Raw genomic sequence first — 18,379 nt, 5'->3', positions numbered from 1 at the left:
GTACAGTATAAATGAGAACACTATGCAGAGCATTGACCTCTTTATATAGCATATGCGCTCCTCAGCATGTCATAAGCTTTCTATGGTTTCAGAGCCCTTCAGTGGTAAATGAGTCTCAAATGTGAGCTAGAGGGCTTTACGACTGGGTGGCTTCCGACAGAAGCCAAAACCAATGCCCCTACTAAACTTATTTGAAGCACATCACTCAGTTTCGTTTCCTCTAAAAGGCATTCGGAAGAACTCCTCAAGAACACTTTGAGAACTTAACCAACGTAGGCAGCTCTTGACAACAAAAAGGTTTGAGTTAAAATTGCATTGCTACTTGAAGTCAAACTGCTAATGCAGACATACTATCAATGCTCCAGTAACTAGACTGAAGAGAACACATCCTTGTAAAAAAAAAAATCCAGCTCATTTCCACCAATGACTCTTTGGATCCCAGTGCAGCATCTCCAGATCTCATCCAAAGGGTTAGTATCAGTGTCACTGGTAAGGACTTTTGGTTTACTCCATTTGTATTTCTGGAAAAGCTACTTGATGGTCTGAATTTCTCACAGTGACTTGAAGCCAAATAATTTTACTTGTGAGATAATTGGACAGAACTGACACTCCAGAATACTTGGCCTCTCTAAATTCATCCTGGATTGACAGGATGAGGCAGAACAAATAAAAACCAGTTTGTTTGAAAATAATGTGAAAGTAGCTCTTGCGTTAGCCAAAACACAAGCCTGTTGTCTGATACTAAGTGCCCTCTCTCTTGCAGAGGCCATTTGGAGAAAAAAATACCTTTCTCCAACTTAATGGGAGCTCCCACACAGACTGCAGATTCTGATGAGCTACTGTCATCTTACTTCTGTAAATAAAGAACACCTAAAGACTGCAGAAAGAAAAGCAGATGCTATTTGAACTACTTGTGTTCACTTACCAATTCACATTTTTCTGCACTATGTGTGCGCAAACGAGGAAAAATTGATTAGACCACTTTCTTTACTAGTTTCTTAGGACCAAACCCAAAGCATTTAGTTATCAAATAGGTTCTTCTGTTAAAAAGTTAATATTGGTCAAATTGTACCAAAACCTTTTCAAGGTCAACAAAACCTTTACATCAACCCTGCAGAAAGATGCCACTGAGAAAGCACCAAAGGTCAGAGAGCCAAGGGATGGTTTTTTCTCATTTATCCTTCCGTTCCTTATTTACTGCAGCTATTTAATGATTAAAAGGGTGTAAGCAGCCGCAGCAAAAGCGCACTCGAAGCCCGGAGGCTCGGCGTTTGGGGCCGAGAACGCCCCAGGCCGCCAGGCTTGCGGGCGGCTCGGCGGCGGGGACCTGCTCAAGCGCCGCGCCGGAACGGCCGCTGTACGGCACCGCCTGCGCCCGGCCCCCGCCTCCTCAGGGCAAGGCCCACAGAGCGGCGGCGCGGCGCGGCGCGGGGAGGACCCGGGAGCCGCCGCCAGCTGCGGCCGTGACGGTAGCGAAGGGCAAGCCCAGCTGCCTGGAAAGCCACCCGCCGCTTCTTCCCGCCCCGCACAGGCACCGGCGCTGCGGCTGCTCCGTGGCTGCCCACAACGGCCGTTCCGCCGCTGAGGCTCTCGGGAGCTGTAGTTGCCGCGCCGAGGCGCCGCCTCGCAGCTGGGCGGGGCGGGCGGCGGCCTGGGACTGCGGCTCCCAGCATGCTCCGCGCCCGCGGCGCCGGGCGGCCGTGCGATGGCGGCAGGTTTGTAATCGGAGCGGCGGCGGTGCTGCCGCTGCGGCAGCGGTGAGGGACGGCGGGTTGGGGCTGTGACTGTGTGAGTGCTTCGTGGCGGGGGGTCTGGCGGCGCTGGGGCGTCCTGCCTGAGTGTTGCGATGCTGCCGGCCGCGTCCGTGTCCGCGGGGGTGCCGGGCATGGCCTGTCGGCTCGGCTGAAGAACGGCACTGTGCTGTCTCCTCACCGGCCGCCTTTGCGAGGATCCTTTTGTCCCCCCTCGCCTTCACGGGACGGGTCAGTTTCACCCGCGCCAGCTTTTTCGATTGGCTGCCCGTGAGCTTTAGAGGAGGCTTTAAGCTGCCCGGCTGCCTCCGAAGGGTCTCCAAAGGGTGGCAGGAAAAGCAGCGCGTGAGGCGGGTGGGCTGGGGAGTGCCTGTGCGGGAATCGGTGTCTCGCTGGGGAGCTGCCAGCGGCGTCTCCAGACAGAAGGCGGTTGAGAAACATTTTGTAAGGGAGCTCTGTTGTTTGTCTTAGTCACAGCTTCAAACCTTGTCTCAAAGGATAAGCCTTTTTTACAGCGGGAGAAGTGAGAACTGGCATGAACCGGGCTCTTGAGAACGAGGAAGCTTTGAGAAGTTATTTCCTGATCAGCAGGTCTGTTGAGCCTGGGCTGCTGTGGGTGTCTGTGCTTTGTCCCCGGCCCCTTCTTTCCTCTGTGTTCCCGGTGACGCGCCGTGTGTGCGGACAGAGTGAATTGCCCTGGGACCAGTCTGCGGTATCCAGCAGGGCTGAAGGGTCAGGCTTTTGCTGCTCCATCGGCGTTGGCACCAGTTCTGTCTCTCTTCTTTCCGAAGTGAGGAAATCACTTTAGGTCTCCTACCTACCTGAAGTCATTCGTGTTTCATGACACTTGCAGGAATTTGGTTATTTCTTGTGAAATCTTCAAACTTTTTGTTGGATGGATTTAAATAAGAAGCTGGTTAGGAGGAAGAAGCTAACAGTGGCAGAATGGTTGTAGAGCTTCCCTGAGAAACGGGAGAATACACACAAATGATTAAGTGCTACACTCAAATACATGCAGTAAAAGAGTCATATTTAGATGGACATATTTGAAACTTTTCATTAATATCAAGATCCTGTGCAGCAAGTCTCTCTTTCAACTTCTTAAATCACCTCTTCTTTTGTTGCAGGCACTTTAAAAAAATTCTGCATCCCTCTCCGTACAGCTGAAGAGAATATTATACACAGCTTTCTAATCTTTGAGGTGATAATATTAGTTGCATTCAGATAAATAATAGGATTGAAAGTTGGATTGTGTTGATTTTTTTTTTCTGCACGGAAAGTGTTTGTTACTCATTGTCCAAATTGTTTCTATTGCCAAAGGAAAAGCAGCTTGTCACTTATTTTTATAAATACACTAGGCTCATTAGACAAGAGTAACTTTCTCTTCCTGGGAGTCTGTTGTAGATATGTTTTAATAAAAACAAATATTTTGGGATTTATTGTAGATTTTGTTTATCTGCTTAATTTCTAGGTGCTAAAATTAAGTAATCATCCATATTAAATACCTGGAACTTTGGAAGTTTTCCTGTCCTAACACCACGTAACCTAATGCTATGTTGATGCTACATCAGCAATTAAATTGGAATGCAATTGACAAGATGCCAGCTGTTGAAGATCCCAGTAGCGGACAAAACTTCATTGGACGTTGGATGTCTGATAGTTCCCGTGCCGGAGTCTTACTAGATCCTTGTTTCACTGGCTTGAAAATCAACAAAGAAAATCTGTTACGTGGACCTGAAAATGTCACAGCTTTCCCTGCACAAGTGTTGCATCTTTCAGACAGCTGTTCTGTAAGTGATGACTCCTTATATGAAGAGTCTGGCAGCTCTTGTACACTTCAGCAATATACCACTGAAACATCTTCTCCAGCAGCAGCATGTAACATAGAAGCCTCTAAACCAGACTTTGTCCATGGTGGAGTGGATGGTCAGAATAAATCTGATCACAGTGATCCACTCTTACAAAAGCTTGAACAGGTAAAATTCATAAATAGAATAATTCTTATTACATGTTACCTAATGGGACATCTTTAAAGAAATACCCATTGTCTTGATGACCCTAATCCTGTGCTACATCCTAAGTAAACCTAACCTCTAATAGAACTTGTTTTTTTTACCCCTGAAAAGCTGAAGGAGCTGCAGCAACAGAAACAGGAACAGCTAAAGAAACAACAGATGGAGCAACTTCAAAGACTAATGGAAGAGCAGCAGAAGCTACTTAGCATGGTATCTGGCCAGAGTGCAGATCCTGGTAAGCTGAGAAAGCAAGCATTTGATGTACTTTGAGTATACTGAGGAATTTAGTCTCATTTTCCAGCTAAAATTAGAAAGTGTATTCAGTGTCCTTCTTCTGAAGACTACTTGGTTTGTCAAAGATAAATGCTGCATTGCTTCAGTGTCCAAATGTTGAGTGCTACTGCAGAAGGAATACTACCCTGGTTTTATAAAATGCCACTTGATTGCTGTGTGCTGTGATGGGAGCCACTGTTTCAAAGAGTATATTGTAAATGTAAAAGACAGTGTAAAACAAGCAGTTGCTTTCCTATCTGATCAGATGTTTCCCACAAAACTTTCAATTGCTTTAAGCTATCGGTGTATTCAAATGAAGTGACCCCTCCTTGCTTGTGCTCATGCGACACAAATTCGTTAAGTTGATGAGCTGAACTAGACCAGATAACTGATCTGTATTTAAACCCAAGCACTTGTATGAATTTTCCAGTCCTGTTTACTGTGTGCAAAGGAAGAGGGCAGTGCCAGGCTGGAACAAGCTTTTAGAGTTGAGCAGGGGTATTTTCTTCTGTTGGCAGTATCAGTCCAACCTGACTTAAATTACTTTCTTTTGCTCTTCATACCTGAGAAAATGAGTTTAAGGCTTGCCCTTGGGAGAAGGAAATTCAGACTGCCTAACCACTTATTCTTGGTCAGTAACATAAGGAGAGAGGCTAGGGGATCTGTTTTGTCCTTCAGTGTAATGTCTCCTGTGGAACAATGGTGTTGTAATCAAAATCCAGTGACACAGCCATTTGTTTTTTCTTTTAATTTCAAGGCTCTGCTCTAATGCCTGAAAGTCAAAAGCTCAGACCTGGGCATTCAGTGTGTTTAACGACTTTGCACCAGTTGCCATCTCCTGGGTATCAGAACATCTTTGAAGACAGAGCTTCTTCTCCTGTGGCTTCTCCACATATGCAAGGCAGTGATTTTTTACAGAAGTTAAGCAACAAAGAATGCACCTCATCTTTGAAGAACAGTCTTTCAAGAGTGTCTGCCTGTGAGAGACAAGGTCTGAGTGTGCCTCTGAACATGCAGAATTGTTTGAAAAACGAGAAAGACAAATATGTTACTAGTTAGTCATTTATATGAAGATACCTTGATGTGTGGTGGACATTTTTCCCCCCTGTGGTTACCGACTGTAACATTATACTACATATGGTGAAGATTTTATACAAGTGTGGCTTACTGACAGCTCACAGACCTCAGAGTGTTCCTGTTAAAGTCCATGTGACTGTTGATTTTTGTCTCATGCTTACTTTAACGAGTTCTTCTGCCTGTATGAAGTGCTTGTCTGTTTTAGGAAAAAAATATAATCAGTACTGCTAAAGCTTATATCTGATACAGGCTGGGAAAATAGCAGATGATAGATACTGGATAGCTGGATTGTTTGAGCACCCCATTTTCATGTAGCAAATGAAAAATACCAACCTATCCAGCTCTATTGAGTGGATAAGTAACTGAAGTGAAAATAGGAATCAAGATGGGTTGACAAGGTCTCACCATACGACTAAAAACTATTTGTACATCAGAAGCAATGCACTTTATCTGTCTTTATCTGTCCTCAGTTTTACCATTGACACCAGCATCACTGCTCTGCTGCTATGACTGGAATAGCGTCTTTGTTTTGAATCTAGGAATTTAGTGAAGTTAGACTGTATTAACCTGTAGAAGTTTTCAGGGAAAAGGTGTGAGATAGCATTTCATCATACTTTATACCAGCTTTAAAGCTTTTAATCAAAGGGCTTATTGATTTTAATTTATACATATATACATGGGAAACAGAAGCTTGATGACAGAGCTCTTCAGTAGAACAGGCATCCAAATTTGTTCAGTCATTTTATTTTTAAGCCATAAATTAATAAAAGCAAATAAGATCAACAATCAGAATTGGTATTTAAGGTCTGTGGAAAACTTAAATGCATAAATGGATGTTGCTTCAAAAGGAAAGCTCAAAAGCAAATAAGAATTAACCTGTGGAAATCTTAGAACTGTTTTCTGTAGGAATTCAGACTAACTTAACCAGAGGGGAGCTTCACAATATAATCGGACCTGAAGTCAGATTAAGTTACGAGCTGCTTAAGTTATGAGCTGGAAACTGTTTTGTTGTTGGGGAAGAAACAGGTTTTTTTCTATTAATTTCAAAGGAAAAAGGATGTTGTGTCCAGAACAAAAGATGGAAACATTAATGGAGGATGAAGATGATCCCAGTGACCCTGTATGTGTGGACAGTGCAAATCTCTCTGAAAATTCCAGTGGAGGAAAAGATTTGTGGACTAACACAGAGGAAAGGTAATTCAGACCATTATTTGACAAAAGCTGCATAACATGAGTTTGGCTGAATTACAAGTCCTGATTGAAAGAGTCTGATCTCCATCTGTGTAGCTTTCTCAAGCAAGGATTCTATTTTTCTAGATACTGTGGAGACCTGTAGGAAGAAAGGCTCTGGCTTCAAATTGCTTGTGCTGTGAAAAGATGTGACAATGGACACGGGCTGAAGAAGTGTGTGCAACCTGGGGTGGTGACAGTTTAGAAACACAGTCTACTAGAGCTTAGTAGATAGGCGGTTATATCAAGATAGGAACAGTAATTATATTATGACCTCTTGTGCACTGTTACATGGTGAAAATAGTAATGTTGAGGAGGAGTGTAAGGCTATGACTTATTAGTTTATCACCAGGAGTTATGGGAGTTAAGTTTCTTTAAAGGTTTGTATATGGCTGAGAGCTACTACTAGTGCTTGTGGCAGAAACCTCATGTATGGTAAATGCTTTGTTTATGGAGCCGGTAGAATAAAAGTAGAGGTTGGCATTGTTTTAAAGCACTATGTTGTCTGCTGGGTCATCAAAAAAACAAGAAATAACTTGTCCAGGTTGTGGTGGGTTGAGCCCAGTCAGCAACTAAGCATCCAGCTGGTTGTGGTTTGTCCCTCAAAGCAGAATGGGGGAGGGTATCAGAAGAGCAAACTTGGGAAAGCTTGTGGGTTGAGATAAAAGTAGTAGGAAAGGGTGGAAAACCCCCAAGTGATGCAAAGGCAGTCACTCTCCACCTCTCACAAGCAGACTGATGCCCACTTGTTCTCTGATCAACAGCTACTTTTGGAAGACCTAGCCTCCAGTTTTCACTGCAGATCATGATGCTATATAGCCCAGAATCTCCCTTTGGTCAGTTCAGGTCTGCAGTTCTGGCTGTGTCCTCTCTCAGCACCTTGCCCACTCCCATCCTGCTTGCTGGGGAGCAGCAAGAAAAAACAAAGACAACAGCTTTGGTGCTGTGCTCACAGTGTTCAGTAACAGCTAAAACACTGGTGTGTCATCAGTGGTGTTGTAGTCACAAATCCAAATCACAGCACCATATGGGCAGCTCTGAGGAATGTGTTGCACTCCATCCCACCCCATCATGTCCTCCTGCAGAGGAGGGGAGTATCACAGCAGGGGACGAGGAACACCAGCCAGGCAGCATTCCAAGGTGCTGTAGAAATTGGCCATGTAACTAAAATAAGAGTGAAAGCTTAGTGATCTGGGCAGAAGAAAGGGTCATGGAGGAAAGCAGTAACAGAAGAAACAGCAAAACCTGCTCACAGTGAACTGTTAACTGTAGCAGGGATTTGATAAGCCACTTCTCAAAAGATAAACTGCTAGTGTCATAATGCATTTCTCAGATTAACTCTGACATTTAATCACCAAAGTAGCTCATAACTTGTCATCTTAATGCAATTACCCCTCAGGTCTTTGAATAGCAGCGATGTCAAACACAGACATTTAACACAGAAATAGACTTTATTTCTTTCATTCTTTCTTCTTTAATGTCACTAGACCCATTAAAGCTGCAATTCAGGAGAAGAAGCAGACATTTGAAGAATTCCTGGAAGAACAGATACGACTAGAAGAGCAGCGTCTGGAGCAAAACCAGAAGCAGGTTACTTATTTAATTTTTGAAACTTGATATATCTCTTTATATATTGTGCCAAGCTGCAATAGATGCTTCACAAATATACAAGGAAAATTCTGGCATCAAAAACTAACACCGTAAATGCATTATTCACATTCTTAAAAATAACACAGTAAGCCCCAGATGTTTTGCTTAAGATGTCTGTAGAAATCCAGTAGAAATGACCTACTGTGGCCAGCAGGTCAAGGGATGTTCTTCTCCCCCTCTACTCTGCCCTGGTGAGGCCTCATCTGGAGTCCTGTGTCCACTTCTGGGCTCCTCAGCTCAAGAGGGACAGGGAAGTGCTGGAGAGAGTCCAGCACAGGGCCACCAAGATGATCAGGGGAATGGAACATCTTTCATCTGAGGAAAGGCTGCAGGAACTGGGGCTGTTTAGTTCGGAGGAGAGGAGACTGATGGGGGATCTTATTAACATTTATAAATATCTACAGGGTGGATGTCAGGAGGTTGGGACATCCCTTTTCTATAGCAGCTAGCAACAGGATAAGGGGTAATGGGATGAAGCTGGGGCACAAAACGTTCCACTTAAACATAAGAAAAATCAATTTCACTGTGAGGGTGATGGAGCCCTGGCACAGGCTGCCCAGAGGGGTTGTGGAGTCTCCTTCCTTGGAGGTCTTCAAGACCTGCCTGGACGTGTTCCTGTGTGACCTGATCTAGGTGAACCTGCTTCTGCAGGGGGGTTGGACTAGATGATCTCTAAAGGTCCCTTCCAACCCCTACCATTCTATGATGATTCTATGTAGTATATCAATTCCTGCTCACATGTGGGGTTTATTTGAAGAAATCTACAAACTGGGTAAGGGACTTTCTAACATTTCTGTTTTACTTTTCCTTGCCTCTTTCCAGGAGACAAATGGATCATCCATTCAAAAACCAGTGATCAAGCGACCCTTCCTGAGAAGAGGAGAAGGCTTAACGAGGTTCACTAATGCCAAATCTAAAATGACAAAACTTGGAGAACACACCCCAAAACTTCCACAAAGGCCTTCAGATGACAGAAATGTTATTAAAGTGGGCAGATCACAAATACAGAGGAAAACTCTGGCTCCTGGCAAAGAACTGGTTTCTGAGAAACCTTTTGCACCATGTAAAAAATACAACCACAGTGCCAAAGCCAAACCCTGTCCGATTCAGAAGACTTTGGTACTCAGGAATCGCAATGGAAAAAACATCTTGCCGTTAGAAACAAGAACACGACCAGCAAAAAGTCATGATGGACAGATGAGAGATTCTTTCCCATCAGAAGTTAGCAACAAAATAGAAAATAAAGAGAACTTAATAGAGTTTGCTACATCTAATGCTGGCAAAATTGGAAACATGCTGCCTGGCGCAGAGAAGCCTCCCTTGCCTCATGAACTGGCCAGTGCCTTTTCTAATTTCAAGTGTCCTCTAGGCCTCCCTGTGAAAGATTCAGAACAGTCTTTTGAAGTTTCATTTCAGAATAAGCTGGAAAGCTGGGAAAAAGAAAAAGAAAAAGAGAATCTAGAATTAGATGAGTTTTTGTTTCTGGAGCAAGCTGCAGATGAAATATCTTTCTCAAGTAACTCCTCATTTGTGCAAAGGATCTTGGATCAAGATCAACAAACTTTAAAAGGCCGTAGAATGTCTTCTACCCCTATTAAGGCAAAACAGCAGCAAGTAAAGGAACTGGCTGTTGAGCTTATAAACAAGAAAAATAAAAAGGCAGAGCATATGACACAGGGAAATACAAATGATAGAGCAGTTATGGATATAGTCTCAAATTCAGGAACAGCTGTCAGAGTGAAGGATCCATCGACTAGAACAGGCAGTGCAGTATTTCCAGTTTCTTCCGTGACAGCAGCTCCTGCTTTGAAAAGTGATCAGTGGATTATAAATGAAGACAAGGGTGAGAGCAGTGATGATACCAATACAGATTCCGAGAGTGAATTTGAGACCACATTCAAGCAGGAAAATGAAGACGTCAAGGCACCCTTTGGAAGCCACAGAGACAGTGACCCAGAATTTTTTGATTATGGAGTGTCTGTTACAGACGTCAGCAAAGAAAGGAAAGATGGAGATGCTGGCCTTGGCTTGTCAGACCAAGATTGCAGTGTACTGTCACAGCAAAAGATTAGAAAAGCTTCAGAGCATCAGAGAGGCGTGTCTTGTGTAAGCAGGAGGAAGTTTGAGTTTGATGATGAGAGAACATGGAGTGATCTTGATGAAAATTACGTCAATGGTGATTTACCTGAAAAATACCCTGAAATACCTTTGCAGCCAGACGGTTCGAGTAAGAATGATACAACTGTCCCAGATAAAGCAAGAACGAGAAAAGTTGCCTCAAAATGGGGAGATGAGATGACCAAAGAGTCTGCAGTGGACAGTGCTTCATATGAACCTCCTGTATCCAACCTGATGGTGAAACTGTTTCCTTCCCTGAAGGCGAAGCAGAAGGCGAGCTGCCACGTAGAGCCTGAGGTCAGATCAACCGTGACACAGGTGCCAGGAAGGGAGAGAACAGCCACTGGTAGGAAATGTTGAAGATGACATCTAGTACAAATCTTTCCTTTAATGCTTAAGCTGCAACCTGACATTACACCAAGGGGTGTAAGTACAGATTTCTGCTGCAGGGAACGGTCCCATTCTCACCATTCATCTCCTCGTCTGGTTGTGCTTCTGATGTCAGATTGAATAATTTGGCAGCTTGCAGAATGAGTACAATCAGTGAAAACTTCTCTTTTTTTATCTTTTTTTTTCCCCTGGGGGCTAGTTTGCTGTCAGACCACTCCATTGAACTACTTCAATCTGGAGTTGCTTGATCACTGTTTCCAAAGCAAGGACAGTACCAAAGGCATGCAAAAAACAAAGTGGTACCTCCCTTTCCCATACAGTGCCCCTTTACACCACAGTGGGTGATGCTGTGCACTATTAGGTTATCTTATTCCTCTTATAAAAACAGAAGGAGGTGGCAGCCCTGACTGTATTTTCCAACAGTAGTATAGTATCTTGAGAATTCACGTGGAATATGGGAAACATGGATTCATTTTTTTGCTTTGCACAAGTGGATTTTGACCATATGGTTATAGCCTGAGGAAGGACTGCTTCCAAAAGCTGTGGAAGTTGTTGCATTTCTGTGAGATTGCTAAAACTGCAGTTGGGTGATGGCATAACTCAGCAGTTAAATCTCTTCAGTGTAAGGTGGTGAGATCTTGGTTCAGACTCTGCTCCAGTGAAGGTTAGGATTTTGGTTAGGTTTTGATGAGAAGTTCCCACGAAAGCTGCTACTTCCTCTTATTGTTTTGTGGAGAATTGATTTGGTAGGGTTGTCTAAAGATGCCTGCTAGAGGTTGTTTTCAGGAAGAGGGGTAGTTGTTAGTTTAACTGAATCTCAGAGCAATTAAAGGTGAATGAGGCAACACTGCAACATCAGTGTTCAGGCTCTTCTGTTGCCTAATGACTGAACAGGAAACCAGGATGGCAACAGAAAGGCCACAAATCCCATTCTTGGCCTCTGCAATAGGTTTCACATCGCTGTTGGGTGAGCAGACTTGTTGTGAATAAAACTTGGAAAAACTTGCAACCATAAACTTTCCTGTTTAATGCTTGGCCCTTATACCTTAATTTAATTTCTCCAGCTTGATGCCAAGACCTTCACATTCTGTTTCCTAATATGTACCTAGTTCTAGAAGGATGATAGATACCCTCAATATCTGAGGTACTTGAGTAAAGTGTGCAGAGTGCTTTGAAATGTCACTTTGCTGTTGTTTGAGTAGTAGATTTTTTTTGCAGTTCTACTACTGTCTCTAAAATGGTATAGCTTGACTTCTTTTTTTTTCTCCCCTTTTAAACTGATGTGTGCTAATGCTGCTTAGATAACTCACACCTGTCTGTTTGACAGGAAGCACTGTTCCATCCCAGGTACTGAGGGAGAAACTCAGTGAATTGGAAACTGAAATAGCGAGATTCAGAGCTGAGAACATCACTCTAAGCAAACTGCGTGAGGAACGAGAGCACGCCTTGGCAACTATCAGGTAATTGGAACTTGAAACATCTTGGTGCTTTCACTTACTTGATGTGTTCCAAACTACCGTGATGTCCAGTTACCAACAGCACAGGTAAATAATTGGTGTGTTTTGGTTACAGTGGAGACACAGGTGAAGAAACTGGTGGTTCTATTTGTATATTTTAAACTGTAGTTATTACTCACACATAAATTAAGAAGCCCTGGTAGTTTGATATGATGGCCTTAAAGGCTAGCCTTGGGAATAGTTGTATGCTTGTGTTCTGAGTGATAACACAGTCCTAAATTGGTCTTGCAAAACTGATCTTCGTGCTGCTTGATGTTCATCCTTTGGATTGGGTGATTGTGTGTACAAACTGCCAAGATTTTCATTTGAACTGGGGAACTTATTCCGCTCTACATGTCACTTGTAATTATCTCTGGTGACTTAAATGTGGCACACCTATTCCTACCAAAGCCACTTTTGTTTTATTTGGAAATGGCATCATGTTGTTGGCAAATGTTCAATTTGTGACCTCCAGCTGTTAGCAGATTCTTTTTCCTGGCACTTTGGGGAAATAGTGTTCTATTGCTTTGAAGGAAGTTGGATGATTTTAGCCAAAGCTTTGTTAAATTCAGGGTAACTTTTGTGGCTAGAAGATATAAAAAGATAAATTAGTTTCCTTCAAACACTAACTGTGTGACAATTCTTACTCCTTAAATTAAGTAACACCATTCATAGGTGAGTCTTTGGGGAACTGGAATAGATGGTCACAAAATTCAGAGCTTTCATTTTCTTCCTTAAAATCCATAATTGAAGTAATTTTAGATTAAAACAACAACTTTGTTTTCATAATTCTAGGAAGGAAATTGCAGACTTTCAACAGCAAAAAGTCCAAGAACTGGCTGAAATAGAAGAATATAAAAAAAAGGAAATGAAGAAACTGCAAAAGGAGCGTAAAGTTTTTGAAAAATACACCACAGAAGCCAGAGCAATTCCAGATAAAAAAGAACGTGATGAAATTCAGGTATGAAAATATATTATCCTTCTAGTCCACACTGGAATATGTAAATTCATTTAAAGGCAGTCAGACTGTAAATTTTAAGTCAATTGAAAGGTTGCAGGTGATTACAAGATGGGAACTGTTAGGAAGGAGCTACAATCTTCACAATGTTGCTTGATGGTTCTAAGGCAAAAAAACCTCGATGAGCAAATCTTTTGGTCACATTTTTGTACTCAAAACTCCCGGAGACTATGGTAATCTCCAACTCTGCTACAAAATTACTGTAGCTTTTAAGTTGTAAGTTTTTATGTATGGAAGTAGATCAAAATGAAGATTAGAACTGCACTTGAGTCTGCAACTGTAGCACAGTAATAACTTTTGTTATTGCTTGTAGGTCTTTAGGTGTCAGAGATGTAAGACACAAGACCTGCTTGTTCCTTCATTGTCAGGATGTATGGTCCCTGAGAAGGACACACAAGTCATCTGTCAAAACCCATCACACATGGATCTCCCCTCTCCTTCCCTACAAATTTTCCTTGCTTCAGCAGATTGAAGTAACGCTGGCTAAACTGGCAAACTCCTGTCTGAAGTGTTATCTGTACTGGCCAATCTATGAAGTGTAAAATATGCCAAGAAGGCAGGAAAGACACTTCCTGTTACTGCAGTTGAGCTTATAAAAGTGGTAATCTGAAGTAAACAGTATTGCTTTTGGGGAAGAAAACTTCTACCTCTCACCCTCTGCCCCACTAAGCTGATCTTATGGTTTTTTTTGCTACTCCTGGGCTTTTTTTTTTGGTGTGCTTGTACTTCTGTTAGAACATTAAAATATTTTCACATATTAAGAGAACTAAAGGTATTTATGAACATGCATTTTGCTAAGGCTTTAAAACAGCAGGTTGCAGAGTTACAGGAAGACTTGAAACGAAAAGAGGCAAAATGGTCAACCACCCATCGACGCCTGAAAGATCACATAGAAGCTTTAGTAAATGAGAATCTGGAGCTCAAAGAGGAAGTCAAAATTATGGAAAGGTTTCGTCTAGAAGCCTGGAAGAAAGTAGAAGCTGCTGGAAACAAGAGGAAAACAGAAAATTCCGGAATGACTCTAAAAAGAGCAGAATCTGTAAGTTGTGAATCTCGGTATTTTCAGTTCATCCGTGTGATCGAGTTTTTGGAGCATAAACTTGGAATCCAATAGCTACAACTTAGATGCTTACTTTTGATTTACTGATCTTGGGACTCCAGTGGTAGTGACAGAATTTTGCTCGTCACATCCTCTCCAAACGTGACTGCTTCTGCAGCATCTATTCTGCAGAGGAACTTGGCTGTGGAGTTGATAGTGAAGCGGTTATAAGAAAAATCATAGATAACCTGTGAACACCTCAGCACCTGAAGGTTCAGCCAGGCAAACCAGGCAGTTTGCCATTGTCAAAAGCAGTTGTGTTTAGTTTTGAAACTGTAACTCTTATTCTGGATTGCTTGCACCAAATTAACACTCTGCAGTTATTGAAAGGGAGAGGCAGCAGGCAGAGGAAGAGTCCTCAAGTACAGCTTGGGCTGTGTCACACAAGCCTGAGCCTCAAGCACACGTTGTTTGTTACAAATGCTTCCAGGAACCTTCATGGTGTTTACATTGTGTTGACACTGTGTATGAACAGCTATGGATAAATGTCATGTAAACCACCAATAACTTCCTTTCTTCTAGTGCCGACCAAACAGAGGCATAAAAAGTCAAACTGCATCTCTGCTTCTTCCAGTACAGAAGTGCAGCAAGATAAATGGCACCAGCTCCTCGCAGGCAAAAGGTATGTTAGTCTCATCAGACAATTCTAAGTCTTCAAAAGAATTTGGATTTTTGCTTCTATTAAAAAGAATGCATCACCACCTCGGGAGGAGACAGAACAGTTATAATGGAGTTGAGCATGTGGACAAACACCTCACAGGGTAGAATTCTGGAGAAAGCTGTGATGAGACCCTTCCCAGGGTGAAGGTGCTCCTGGGCAGGCTGGGTGGTGTGGAGCATACCAGAAGCTGCCTTCTGTAATCCCCAACAGCATTCCCATGTGGATTACATGACTACACTGACAGCACTGGAGCTGCTCTCCAGAACCTCTGTTACAAGGATCTGTAGTCACTGGGCGCTGCCGTAGCAGGTGTCCCTTGCTCAGTTAGGAGCAAATGCTGCTGGCAGCCATACTGCTTCCTGGAGAGTCATCTCAGACAGGAAGGAAGGTACCTGATGCCTCTGACAGCTCAAGCAACCATTTTGTTCCCAGTTAGAGGAGTATGCTCCAGGGTTGAAGCCCTAGCTGGTTTTATTTTGGTGATCTTTCTGGTATCCTAGGAGAGACATGTGACAAGTCTGCCAACCAGTTCCCGTCAAAAGGTTGTATTAGTCTTCCTTTATTTATGGTAAGGTGTAACTGACACTGACTATGTCTCTGGGTGGGGCAGGGGAGAGAAATCCTTTGTACATCTACAGAGACAAGATAGAGAGAGGAAGTGCAAGCATTATGCCTGCTGTACTGATTCTTCAGTTGTAGGTTCTGCTGATGCATGAAGCAAGGCCATACCTGAGGGAGCTGGCTTGCACCAATTGCGTTTAAGACATGTAGGAGTCCTGTGCAGCTTGACCTCACATGTAACACTTGAACTGTACTTTACGTTGTCCAAATTAAGTGTATTAAATGTATCTGAGTAGGAAATCCTTCTGGAACACCTGCATCAGGAGCTGCTAGTGAGAGACACACCTCTGAGACAGTGACTGCACTAGAAGATTCTTCTAAGACTTTCATGGTAGTAAGTCCTATATCTTGGTTTGATTTTTAAGGGACAGGAAAAAGCCTAAAACAGTAGTGACATGTACTTCAATAAGTATCCAGAGAGCAACTGGGGAAAGTGTTGACTCACCTTACGTTCTTTAACTCCCAATTTTATTGTCAGACCAGGGAATGGCTGTATAGTAGTCAGTGCAGTGTTTTGTCTGTCTTGTAGCTGAAACATTCTTTGGCTGAGGAAATAAAAATCTCCTCACTCCCTTGAATTTTGCAAAATGTTTTACCTTTTGGGAGAGGGGAAGAAGATGGGTGCTTATATGCTCTATGTAGGGCAACCGTGCAAGAACCTTGTAAATGGCTGAATTAATTCTTACATTAATTGCTGTAGGTAGCATTAAGGCTTTATGAAACTTCATCTGTTGTTTCATATCCTGATGTGGACAACTGAAGGCAGTTGAGCACCACCATGCTACAACACACACCAATGAATCCCACTTCAGATTACACCTGACCACAGACAACCAGTTACTGCTGAGTCTTGGTTGGTCTGACCACTGGAATGACACTAGTTGCTGCAAAACACCCAGATTGTGTTTATGCCTTCCCATACTTGTCTTTCTCCCCTGCTGCTCCTTGTTTCCTAAAATACCTTGTCAGCCTAGGAAAAACCCCACATTTTAAGACAAAGCTTGACTGGAGTTTGTTTGGTTTGCTGTTGTTTCAGGATGCCTCTCCAAATGAAGCTCAGAAGTCCGCACCAGCTGGCCCTGCATACACAGATGGGGAAGAGGTACAGAGAGAAACTGCTTATCCTGATGGAAAGGTAAAAGGGGAGGAAAGGTACACGGGGAGCTGGGCTCTCTGAAAGCCACAAACGGCTGCAGGAACGAGTATGTGAGTGTGATGGCTCAATACTGACCCCTAATGTATTCCTTAGGTTGAAAAGGTTTTGAAAAATGGCTGTCACCTCATCTTTTTCCCCAATGGGACATGGAAAAAAGTGGGTTCTGATGGGAAGACCGTAACTATAACCTTCTTCAACGGGGATGTGAAGCAGGTTCTGCCTGATCAAACTGTGGTACGTACCCCTACACCTTCTACTTTTGTATAAAAATACTTTCACAGAATGCTTTCTGTGCATACAGAGAATTTCTCACTGGCGATGTTAAATCTGTTTTCTGCAGATCTATTATTATGCTGATGCTAAGACTACACACACCACATATGCTGATGGCTTAGAGGTCTTGCAGTTTTCAAATGGGCAAATAGGTAAATTATCCAACCCCACCAACCCTCAGAACTGCTGCCCGTATATGCACCTGTCTGCACGGCAGCAGCATAATGTATCGAAATGCATTTCAGAGAAGTACTATCCTGATGGCAAGAAAGAAATCACCTTCCCTGATCAAACCATTAAAAATCTGTTTACGGATGGGCAAGAAGAAAGCATCTTCCCAGACGGGACTATCGTCCGTATCCAGCGGTAAGCCTCGCCTGGCCCGGCACAGCTGCCAGCTCCGGGAAAGGGGCGGCTGGGGCTGCCTGACAGAGGCAGCATGTGGCCACAGATCTGGTTCCAGAAGTTCACATCTCAATATGCTATACTGTGAACATGGATTTAGTTTGAAATTTGGGGTTTTTTCATAGCTTAGAGAAGACAGGAGAGACTTTTTCCTCAGATTCCAGCATAATTCTAGAGAAGGTGTGAGGATGTAGCTGTCGTGACAAGCAGCTCTGACCCCACAGCTCATACCTGCAGGTACTCAAAACATGAAGTTTTAAACTTTTTTTGGACTTTGCAGTAAGAGAGGTAGTGCAGAGAAAGTGTGGTAGAGGCTCTGGAGCATGAAGAAGTCAGGTGAGTTTTGCAGAAAGCAGTTTCTAAGTACCAACCAGCTGGGAATGATATTGGGCAAAACAGGCTTTTTACAATTACTGTTATTTTGAAGTTCTCCTTTCACTTAAGCTTGCACATTTAATGGTGTGTTTTGGGTTCTCTGAGATAAAACCTAGGCCTATGTGTAGTCCTTACACTGTTTTGTTCTTTTAAAAGCCATACTTATCTCCATTTATTTAACACAGAGATGGAAGCAAAACTATTGAGTTCAATAATGGCCAGAGAGAACTACACACCTCACAGTTCAAGAGACGTGAGTATCCTGACGGGACTGTCAAGACTGTGTACGTGGATGGACAGCAGGAAACCAAGTATGTCTCTGGGAGGGTAAGGGTGAAGGACAAGGACGGCAACGTTATCATGGACACCAAGGTGTAGGTAGTGCCAAAGCTGCTGGAGTGAGCTGCTGGCACACCGACAGAAATAGGCATTGCTGTAAACAAGAAGTATCTTTAAGCTTGTTGTGTATATACTGTTTATAGTTTTCCTGAAATAAATGTATTTTTCAGTGGGTGTTTATACATCAGAGTTTTTTCTAATTTTTTCCCCCTTTCTACCTGTAAGCAGCATTTCAGTGATTCCGTACTGTGGCACATGTCGCTTGAAGAGGGGGTTGGTTTTATTTCTTTAAATCCTCATCTGTCAGGGAAAATTCAAACAGCTGTAACTTCTTTTATTTCAGACAGCTAAGAAAAAAGATTCAAGGTAAAAAGTTGTGCTGCTGGAATCCCTGCTGTGATGAAACACATCAGCAGGCCTGACTGAAGAGTC

General features: G+C 43.0%; 1 protein-coding gene across 6 annotated transcripts; it reads left to right on the top strand.

Annotated features, from left to right (window-relative positions):
• The first annotated feature begins 1,685 nt into the window (after positions 1–1,685).
• CENPJ (centromere protein J) lies at positions 1,686–18,112 on the top strand. 6 transcript variants are annotated; one of them, XM_062020410.1, is made up of 18 exons: positions 1,689–1,715; positions 2,223–2,342; positions 3,223–3,727; positions 3,878–4,001; positions 4,797–5,030; positions 6,166–6,310; positions 7,834–7,936; positions 8,819–10,460; positions 11,832–11,964; positions 12,796–12,961; positions 13,818–14,057; positions 14,640–14,739; positions 15,636–15,733; positions 16,436–16,534; positions 16,649–16,789; positions 16,896–16,980; positions 17,074–17,194; positions 17,794–18,112. In XM_062020410.1, exons 3-18 carry the CDS (start codon positions 3,305–3,307, stop codon positions 17,984–17,986), a joined length of 4,047 nt encoding a protein of 1,348 aa, XP_061876394.1. In that variant the 5' UTR covers positions 1,689–1,715; positions 2,223–2,342; positions 3,223–3,304; the 3' UTR covers positions 17,987–18,112. The 6 variants fall into 6 exon arrangements, with proteins under 6 accessions (XP_061876395.1, XP_061876394.1, XP_061876396.1 ...); XM_062020411.1 differs by lacking the exon at positions 2,223–2,342 and having other exon boundaries at positions 1,686–1,715; XM_062020412.1 differs by lacking the exons at positions 1,689–1,715; positions 2,223–2,342 and adding an exon at positions 1,733–1,788.
• Positions 18,113–18,379: the final 267 nt, after the last annotated feature.

Source organism: Colius striatus, chromosome 1 (assembly GCF_028858725.1).
Source record: "Colius striatus isolate bColStr4 chromosome 1, bColStr4.1.hap1, whole genome shotgun sequence".
Lineage (NCBI taxonomy): Eukaryota > Metazoa > Chordata > Aves > Coliiformes > Coliidae > Colius > Colius striatus.
Note: the sequence above shows the minus strand (reverse complement) of the source record. Positions and strands in the feature narration are given on the sequence as shown.

Excerpts from the sequence above, each read along its gene's own strand:
- CENPJ (XM_062020411.1), top strand. The coding sequence starts at position 3,305 with ATGTTGATGCTACATCAGCAATTAAATTGGAATGCAATTGACAAGATG. Across the intron at positions 7,937-8,818 it reads TGGAGCAAAACCAGAAGCAG|GAGACAAATGGATCATCCAT; the intron begins GTTACTTATTTA and ends GCCTCTTTCCAG. Across the intron at positions 16,981-17,073 it reads GTTTTCAAATGGGCAAATAG|AGAAGTACTATCCTGATGGC; the intron begins GTAAATTATCCA and ends AATGCATTTCAG.